This window comes from Chiloscyllium plagiosum, chromosome 14 (genome assembly GCF_004010195.1).
Source record: "Chiloscyllium plagiosum isolate BGI_BamShark_2017 chromosome 14, ASM401019v2, whole genome shotgun sequence".
Taxonomy (NCBI): domain Eukaryota; kingdom Metazoa; phylum Chordata; class Chondrichthyes; order Orectolobiformes; family Hemiscylliidae; genus Chiloscyllium; species Chiloscyllium plagiosum.
In genome coordinates, this window is record NC_057723.1 from 80841438 (window position 1) to 80851415 (window position 9978).

The window sequence follows — 9978 nt, forward strand, 5'->3', positions numbered from 1 at the left end:
CTGAAAGACTGGAGCGATTGGGCTTGTATACCCTTGAGTTTAGAAGGCTGAGAAGGGATCTGATTATTAAAGGATTGGACACTCTGGAGGCAGGAAACATGTTTCCGCTGATGGGTGAGTACCGAACCTGAGGACACAGCTTAAAAATACGGGGTAGAGCATTTAGGACAGAGATGAGGAGAAACTTGTTCACCCAGAGAGTGGTGGCTGTGTGGAATGCTCTGCCCCAGAGGGCAGTGGAGGCCCAGTCTCTGGATTCATTTAAGAAAGAGTTGGATAGAGCTCTCAAGGATAGTGGAATCAATGGTTATGGAGATAAAGCAGGAACAGGATACTGATTAAGGATGATCAGCCGTGATCATATTGAATGGTGGTGCAGGCTCGAAGGGCAGAATGACCTACTCCTGCACCTAATGTCTATTGTCTAATTGCACTTTGCATCCTTGTTCAAACCATCTGTAAGCCAGTTAGTGGTAGGAAAACATTTATGAGTGCAGGCTCGAAGGGCTGAATGGCCTACTCCTGCACCTAATGTCTATTGTCTAATTGCACTTCGCATCCTTGTTCAAACCATCTGTAAGCCAGTTAGTGGTAGGAAAACATTTATGAGCAAGAATCTGAAAAGCAATTATATAGTGACTCGGATAAATGTGAGTGAATTGAGGAAAGCTAGTAAAGACTTGTTCAAGGCAAGGCATGCTTAATTAACTGGGTGGAGTCTTTTTGCTGGGGGTAAGAGGGCTGATGGGGGTAATGTAGTTGATGTGGTGAATGTGGAAGGGTTTATTAGGAAACTCAAAGCCTGTGAATGGAATGGAAAGTGACACCATGATTACAAGATTGGTTGAGGGTCAGGAGCAAGTTGTGGAGAATGGGTTGTCTTATCAGTCTGGAACAAGTACACAGTCTGGTTGGCGCTAAGAGCCCACCATTGCTTGATATGTTTTAATGACAGACTTGGTTGTGCAGGAGACAGTGTCTAAATATACAGAGGGTGCTAACCTTGGAAGTACTGTCAACTGAGGGGAGAATATTGATGGTCGTCCAAAGGAACTTTGTTGAAATAGGTGGGTGTGTGAGAGGTGAGACCCAGGAAGTGTGAAGTGATGCATCTTGGAAAGTAAAGGAAAGGCAATAGAAAAATAAAGATACAGATCCATAAAGAGTGCAGGTGCAGAGGGACAGGGGGGTATTTGTGCATGATTTGTGGGAGATGGTAGGGCAGGTTGTGAAAATGGTTAAATGCCCTAGGAGCTCCAGCGCTTTCTAAATAGGAGCGGCAGTACGAAAGTGAGGAGATTCCATAGAACTGTTCAAAATCTCAGAAACTGGAGAGGGAACCAGAGCTTACTGAATGAGGGTGAAGAACCAATGGCAGTATTGGATAAAGCTTTTTTAATGCAGCAAGTGATTAAAGTCTGCAGTACAGTGCCCGTGAGGCAGATCCGAGTGGGAGTTGAAGAATTATCTAGAAAGAGAAAATGAGTACGGCCTCTGGGAAAAGCTAGTGGAATGGGACTCAGAGAATAACCCTCGGAGAGGATTGGCACAAATGCTAACGATTGGCTAGCTTCCTCCAGTGCTGCAATCCCGAAAGGGAGGGAAGCAAATTTTGTCCGGGTTTAGACACTTGTTAAGACCAGAAATGTATATTTGAAATTAGCGATCTATTAACCACAGCCATCACTGAGAGAGCAGATCACAGGCCTGTGTTAACCATGTTCTTCTGCGATAAAGCTGTGTACTTGTCTGCGGTGTGAAATTGTGGCATGGTTGAATTGAAGGGGGAAGTTTTGGAAATCGAAAGCAAGTCTGTGCATTGCTGGGGAAAAAAAAAGTGTAGCTGTCTGTACCTGAAAAACACCGCCTTTTTAGTTTCTCCGTCCCTTTTCGGAGTTAGTTTTTCCCGTGTTTTTAAATGTTGTGTTCTTGCTTTTAGTTTTAGTCAGGGACCCCTGAAGGATGCACCAAACCTTATCTGCACCCCACACACAGCCTGGTACAGCGAACAGGCTTCCATTGAAGTGCGGGAGGAGGCAGCTCGAGAGATCCGCAGAGCTATCACAGGTACCGGATTTCAAAGCTTCACAATGTCGAATGAACGAATCCACTAATGCCTTCAGAAGGCATAAAGGAGGGACACGGGAGGAGAGGTAGGACTGTGAACTGGTAGTAGAGCTGTACAGCATGGAAACATGGTCCAACCCGTCCATGCCGACCAGATATCCCAAATTCATCTCGTCCCACCTGCCAGCACCCAGCCCATATCCCTCCAAACCCTCCCTATTCATATACCCATCCAAATGCCTCTTAAATGTTGCAATTGTACCAGCCTCCACCACATCCTCTGGCAGCTCATTCCATACACATACTACCCTCTGCATGAAAAAGTTGCCCCTTTGGTCCCTTGTATATCTTCCCCCTCACCCTAAACCAATGCCCTCTAGTTCTGGACTCTCCCACCCTGGGGAAAAGACCTTGTCTATTTACCCTATGCACCTCATGATTTTATGAATCTCTATAAGGTCACCCCTCAGCCTCCGACACTCCGGGGAAAACAGCCCCAGCCTGTTCAGCCTCTCCCTGTAGCTCCAACCCTCTGACTCCAACAACATCTTTTCTGAACCCTTTCAAGTTTCACAACATCTTTCCTGTAGCAGGGAGACCAGAACTGAAAGCAGTTTTCCAAAAGTGGCCGAACCAATCTCCTGTACAGCCTCAATATGAACGACAAGACTATTTAAATGATCACTCTTTGAGCACTGTTGAGAACTCGGTACGATTAATTACTCTCGGTGTAGACAATTATGTTGAGCTGTTCCTCTGCTGTTTTCCAACAATGTACTCTCCTGCCACAAGAGGGGAGTGTTGCACTTTTTCTATCTGTTTGGAAATTGTAATTAAAACCGTCCTGAAATCGAAATAGAGGTGCAGCTCAAGCTTTGCTGGAAGTCCACTCTTCCAGGTAGCATTGGAGGACAGTGATGATCTTCCCTTTCCTGCTAGTTTGCTGTTTTGAAGTGATCCGTTTCGTCAGCAATCTTTAAATCAAAGCCTGCTACATTTAGTAGTTAACAATTCTAAATGAAATTCCTCTGGCCCTTTGAAAGGTGTCAAAGTACAGATCGGTTAGCCGTGTAAATTTGGAAGTTTGGGGTGGCATGGTGGCTCAGTGGTGAGCACTGCTGCCTCACAGCACCAGGGACCTGGGTTCGATTCCACCCTCAGGCAACTGTCTGTGTGGAGTTTGCACATTCTCCCCGTGTCTGTGTGGGTTCCCTTTGGATGCTCCGGTTTCCTCCCGCAGTCCAAAGATGTGCAGGTTAGGGTGGATCAAGTTAGGGGTAGAGGGGAGTGTGTCTCCCACTGACAGTGCCTCGGACTGTTGACGGGCTGCAGTGTGATGCACGTCTTAGCTGCTCCTGTGACCTTCACTGTGTCCCTTTACTTCTCTACAGGCCGCATTCCGGACACCTTAAAAAACTGTGTGAACAAAGAGTATTTGGCAGCAGCTGCTCAGTGGACTAGCATTGACCCGGTGGCTGTACATCCCGAGCTGAATGGGGCTGCTTACAGGTAGGATAGAAACTCGGCGTGGATTTGTGATGAGCATGTGCTCACTGCTCTGAAGTGCAGACCTGATCTGCTGTGTCTTCATCCGAGTGCACAGTGACCACAGTGTGCAGCCTGAGTAATCTATTTCGGTCATCCATGCAATTAATCATAGAGATGTACAGCACGGAAACAGACCATTCGGTCCAACTCGTCCGTGCTGACGAGATATCCCAACTCAATCTAGTCCCATTTGTCAGCACCCAGCCCATATCCCTCCAAACCCTTCCTACTCATAAACCCATCCAGATGCCTTTTAAATGTTGCAATTGTATCAGCCTCCACTACTTCCTCTGGCAGCTCATTCCACACATACACCACCCTCTCTATGAAAAGGTTGTCCCTTGGATCTGTTTTGTATCTTTCCCCCCTCACCCTAAACTTATGCCCTCTAGCTCTGGACTCCCTCAACCCAGGGAAAAGACCTTGTCCATTTACCCTATCCATGCCCCTTGTGATTTTATAAACCTCTATCAATAGCAAAGAGTTGGCTGAATGATTTATCAAACGTGGATTTAGGGAGCAAGTCCTGCTCTACTCTCCCCATTTTGCACATTGTACAACTGCAGATCATGTTACAGTGGTGCAGCCCTTCGCCTTGGGTATTAGGAAAGGGGCTGTGTTTATCCCAGGACATTTGTGCTAAGTGTCATGAAAACTGAGAAATAAAACCAGTGACATATGAACCTCAGTTCAGCATTTCCTTGCAATATTGTTATACTGACAGTGTTAAAGATTTATTTCTGGATCAGTCTGTTGACCCCAGCGCTGAGTTACATGGGAGAAGGAATAACCCTCGCTTCTGGTCCACCATTTGGTGAGTTGGTGGTTGACCTATTCATCTGCCTTTGGCCCATATCCCAGAATATCTTTTGCGCAACTGGAATTAGTTGATCTCTGAATGAACAGTTGATGTGGAACCATGCTGCTGAGTTTCTGTATAACTCCTGGTGTGTAGAAGTGTTTTCTGCTTTTGCTACTGAAATGCCTGGCTGTAACTCTTATACTGTACCCTCCATCCTGGACTCCTGAATCAGTTATCTCTATTTACCATGTCTGTTCTCTGTTATGTCTCAAACTTTGACTAGGTCGCGACTTAACCCCTTCTGAGTTCAACTAGAATCTGTACAATCTCCCCTTGTCATTTAACCCTTAGAATCCAGCGGTCATTCTGGTCAACTTACAGTGTGCCATCTCCAAGATGTACGTTCTGTGAGAGAATCCGAGTGCAGGAGCTGGGGGTGTCAAGGTCCAGTCCCTGAGCCGAGGGTCTGGAGGTGGAGGATTGGTGTGGGGGGTTGGGGGGAGGGGGAGGGGGTGCTATTGTCTGTGCACTTACGGCCAAGTCTGAGTGACGGGAAATGGAGAGCTGCTTTTTGTTTTGCCTTGGGAGATTCTGTGTGCAGAGGGAGGCTGCAAGGATGGGGAAGGGAGATAGCCATTGGAATGACCAGTGGGAGGGGGAGGCTGGGAGTGAGAGGAGAGTTTGAAGGTGAGTGTCCATGGAAGTGAGGAGGTTGGTGCTCAAGACGGACTGCACGGGAGGAGGGGAGAGTAAGAGGCCACAGAAAACTAGAACATAGAACATTACAGCTCAGTACAGGCCCTTCAGCCCTCGATGTTACACTGACCCGAGAAACCAATCTGAAGCCCATCTAACCTACGCTATTCCATTCTCGTCCATATGTTTATCCAATGACCATTTAAATGCTCTTAATGTTGGTGAGTCCACTGCTGTCACAGCAGGGCATTCCACGCCCCTACTACTCTGAGTAAAGAAACTACCTCTGACATCTGTCCTATATCTATCACCCCTCAATTTAAAGCTATGGCCCCTCATGCTAGCCATCACCACCTGAGGAAAAAAGGCTCTCACTGTCCACCCTATCTAACCCTTTGATTATCTTGTGCGCCTCTATTAAGTCACATCTCAACCTTCTCTCTAATGGAAACAGCCACAATTCCCACAGCCTTTCCTCACAAGACCCCCTCCATACCAGGCAACATCCTGGTAAACCTCCTCTGAACCCTTTCCAAAGCTTCCACATCGTTCCTGAAATGCAGTGACCAGAACTGTACACAATATTCCAACTGTGGCCACACCAGAATTTTGTACAGGTGCAACATGACCTCGTGGCTCCAAAACTCAATCCCTCTACCACTAAAAGCTGACACACAGTATGCCTTCTTAACAACACTATCAACATGGGTGGCAACTTTCAGGGATCTATGTACATAGACTCCAAGGTCTCTGTTCATCCACACTAACAAGAATCTTACCATTAGCTCAGTACACTGCATTCCTGTTACTCCCTCCAAAGTGAATCGTCTCACACTTTTCCGCATTAAACTCCATTTGCCACCTGTCAGCCCAGCCCTGCAGCTGATCTATGTCCCTCTGTAACCTGCAACATCTTTCGGCACTGTCCACAACTGCACTGACCTTAGTGTCATCTGCAAATTTAGTAACCCATCCTTTCTATGCCCTCATCTAGGTCATTTATAAAAATGACAAACAGCAGTGGACCCAAAACGGATCCTTGTGGGACACCACTAGTAACTGAACTCCAGGATGAACGTTTCCCATCAACCACCACCCTCTGTCTTCTTTCTGATCCAAACCGCTAAATTACCCTCAACCCTATGCCTCTGTTTTATGTGCAATAGCCTACCGTGGGGAACCTTATCAAAACCTTACTGAAATCCATGTACACCACATCATTTGCTTTACCCTCATCCATCTGTTTGGTCACCACCTCAAAGAACTCAATAAGGTTTGTGAGGCACGACCTACTCTTCACAAAACCATGTTGACTATCTGTAATCAATTTCTTTCTTTCTAGATGATTAGAAATCCTATCTCTTATAATCCTTTCTAAAACTTTGTCACAACCAAAGTAAGGCTCATTGATCTGTAATTTCCAGGGTTGTCTCTACTCTCCTTTTTGAACAAGGGAACATTTGCTATCCTCCAGTCTTCTGGCACTGTTCCTGTAGACAATGACGGCATAAAGATCAAAGCCAAAGGCTCGGCAATCTCCTCCCTGGCTTCCCAGAGAATCCTAGGGTAAATCCCATCTGGCCCGGGGATTTATCTATTTTCACACTTCCCAGAATTGCTAACAGCTACAGCTTCCAGCTCAGCGAGCAAATCTACATCCAGAACCTCAACCTGAGCTACAAATCTTCTCAAAACCCGCTACCTCCTCCTCATGAACCTCAATCCCATCTAATTGTCTGTATTTCTGTACTCTCCTTGACAACATTGTCTGTTTCCTGTGTGAATACTGACGAAAAATATTCATTTAGTACCTCGCCTATCTCTTCAGACTCCATGCACAACTTCCCAATACTGTCCTTGACTAATCTTATCCTAGTCATTCTTTTATTCCTGACATACCTATAGAAAGCTTTAGGGTTTTCCTTGATCTTACCTGCCAAGGACTTCTCATGTCCCCTCCTGGCTCTTCTTAGTTCTTTCTTTAGGTCCAACTTGGGATACTTGTAGAGGGAAAAGATGTCCCAGAAGCCTCTGCAGTCTGTTCAGTTTTTAAATGGAGAATTTACCGACCCGACATCCCCCTGGTTTCCACACTCGCCGGTTCTGCTGCAGAAAACTATTTCAAATCTGTCATTAAAGGAACTCAGCTAAGGGCTGGGAAACTTTAAATCACTGAGGTAATTAATTACTTGCAAACAATTGTGGTGTCTCTAACTTGAGGCTGCGTATGTTCAGGAGATATTCTGTGGGGAAGATTGTAATGGATGCTCTTGTAGTTAACACTGTCTGTTGGGGATAGGAAAGAAATGTGTAATTGAAGACTCACTTGTATCGACCCAAATTGACGAAAATGACCCCCCACAAAACCTCAAGTTATTGACTCTTTACTCGTGAGCTCACAGGGAGAGACAAGTCGACCTAATGATCACAAGTCACTCCGACGGGACACAGAGTTGTGTGGTTATATACGTTACAATCATTTAACAATTAGCAAACCGTTAATTGGAGTATAATGAGCAAGTGGGCACTCCGCTCAGTCATTAGCCCCAGTCATGTGGCATCTGGCCAAGGCTGGTTAGTAGTTGATAAGTAAATGTCAGTATAACAACAGATTCTTGTAAAAGAAGAACATTCCCATTCTAGGAAAGAGTTCACTATCAGATGCTCGTACAGCTGCAAGGTCAGCTTCCACACTGAGCCTGGAAACATACAAGCAGACACTAACTAATATGAAAATTAAAATGGATTCCAGGCTTCTAATATGTGACAAGATGGCTGCTTTGATTATGACAAATCTCTCACACTGTGTCAATTATTAAATTTAACTCAAGACTGAGATTTGAGATGCAGTTTAAGAAAAAGCTAGGCAAACTGACCTTGTCCCGTTGGCCTGCGTTTGGCGCCTATCCCTCTAAACCTTTTCTATTCATGCACCTGTCCTCATGTCATAATTGTACCAGCCTCCACCACTTCCTCTGACAGCTTGTTCCATTTCTGTTCGCCGAGCTGGGAATTTGTGTTGCAGACGTTTCGTCCCCTGTCTAGGTGACATCCTCAGTGCTTAGGAGCCTGGACACCTAGACAGGGGACGAAACGTCTGCAACACAAATTCCCAGCTCAGCGACCAGAACCACAGCAACGGGCACCCGAGCTACAAATCTTCTCACAAAGTTCGTTCCACTAATGTACCACCCTCTATGTGAAAAAGTTGCCCCTAAAGTCCCTTCTAAATCTTTCCCCTCTCACCTTAAACATATGCGCTGTAATTTTGGACTCCCCTACCCTGGGGGAAAAGACCTTGTCTATTCACCCTATCCAAGCTCTATAAGGTCACCCCTCAGTCTCCTGTGTTCCAGGGTCAGAAGTCCCAGCCTATCCCGCCTCTCCTTATAACTCAAGTCCTCCAGTCTCAGTGGCACCCTTGTAAATCTTTGCTGCCCTCTTTCCAGTTTAATTGCATTCTACTTAGAGTAGCGTGACCAGAATCGAATGCAGTATTTCCAAAAAGGCCTCACCAATGTGCTATACAACGTAGCATCCTAACTCCTGCATTCTGACCGATGATGGCAAGGATGCCAAACCCTGTGTGTTCACCTCCCTGTCTACCTGCGTCTCCGGTGTCAAGGAACTTTGTGTTTGAGTGCCATGGTTTTGTTGCTGAGCTTAGCTCCCCTGTGCTCGGGACGGATTGCTGACAGTTCTTTGTCTGGTTACAGGTTTCCGAGTGGAGTGGTCGGGGTAACAGCGACAGGCATCTCGGCTGCTGCTGTCGAAGGAATCGTCACAGGCGCCATCCCAATGCAGCACGGGATACCTTCAGTAGCCCACCCTTCACACACACCATCCCCCAGCCAGACATCCAAATCAGAACCTGACAGAGATATCCCAGCTGACCAATAGCAGCTCTCAAGAAGAAAAGAAATGGCATTCCTCACCTTTTGACCTTTAACCTTCCGCCAGGAAGTTGCCCTGAAGTTCACAGCAAAAAAAAAACTGGGACTGCAAAGTGTAGTTTGTGCAGTTAAACAGAAAGTGTGGAGGCTTTACCACATTTCCAATTGACGTATGTAATTCTGTGACTTTGTATGAAAAGGAAAAAAACGAAACCTTGTAGTACCTCAAGTCAGCCATGAATGTACTCTGTCTGTGTACAGTTTTGTAGAAACCACAAATTTGTTTAGCTGTGAATATACTTTTTAAAAAAAAAAGTGAAAATATACAGGACTTCCTACTTTTGCATACGGAGATGCTTTGTCAGTGCACAAGATTCTCAGGCGAAAACTAATAACTTCATGATTTTATTGTCTTAGTTCTCTTGGTGATTTGCCAAGTCCCTTCAGTGTCTGTGTTCACAGTGGCTGTAGCGGTTGAGGGAGACCCACTGGGCTAACGTCAGTTCTCCCAGTTACAAAACCCCATGAAAACTGCAGTGCATCGACGGACCCTGGTCTTCTTTCCAACTTCGCTCCCTCCCACTGCCCTCTCCATTGTCCAACCCCCCCATGAGAGCAAATCCCCAGCTGTGTATAATGCTTCTTGGTCTGTTCATAGTTCAGGAGAAAGTGAGGACTGCAGATGCTGGATATCAGAACTGAAAATGTGTTGCTGGAAAAGTGCAGCAGGTCAGGCAGCATCCAAGGAGCAGGAGAATCGACGGTTCGGGCTCATGCTGAAGAAGGGCTCATGCCCGAAACGTCGATTCTCCTGCTCCTTGGATGCTGCCTGACCTGCTGCACTTTTCTAGCAACACATGTTCATAGTTCAACTTGACTCACTCGGACAAGTTGGCATCTCCCTGTCCTTGCTTTGATGAAGATGAGGACAGATGTGCAGTCTGATTCCACCCGCCGCCCCCCCCCCGCCCA

At 46.2% G+C, this 9978-nt stretch overlaps 1 protein-coding gene across 4 annotated transcripts in view; it reads left to right on the forward strand.

Annotated features, from left to right (window-relative positions):
* Positions 1-9731, forward strand: part of LOC122556844 (C-terminal-binding protein 1-like) — a 96328-nt gene extending 86597 nt beyond the window's left edge. For all 4 annotated transcript variants that reach the window (XM_043704086.1, XM_043704085.1, XM_043704089.1 and 1 more), the window contains 3 exons: positions 1940-2067; positions 3459-3576; positions 8830-9731. In XM_043704086.1, coding sequence (XP_043560021.1) covers positions 1940-2067; positions 3459-3576; positions 8830-9013 — 430 coding nt within the window. In that variant the 3' untranslated portion in view covers positions 9014-9731. The remainder of the gene's footprint in view (positions 1-1939; positions 2068-3458; positions 3577-8829) is intronic.
* Positions 9732-9978: the final 247 nt, after the last annotated feature.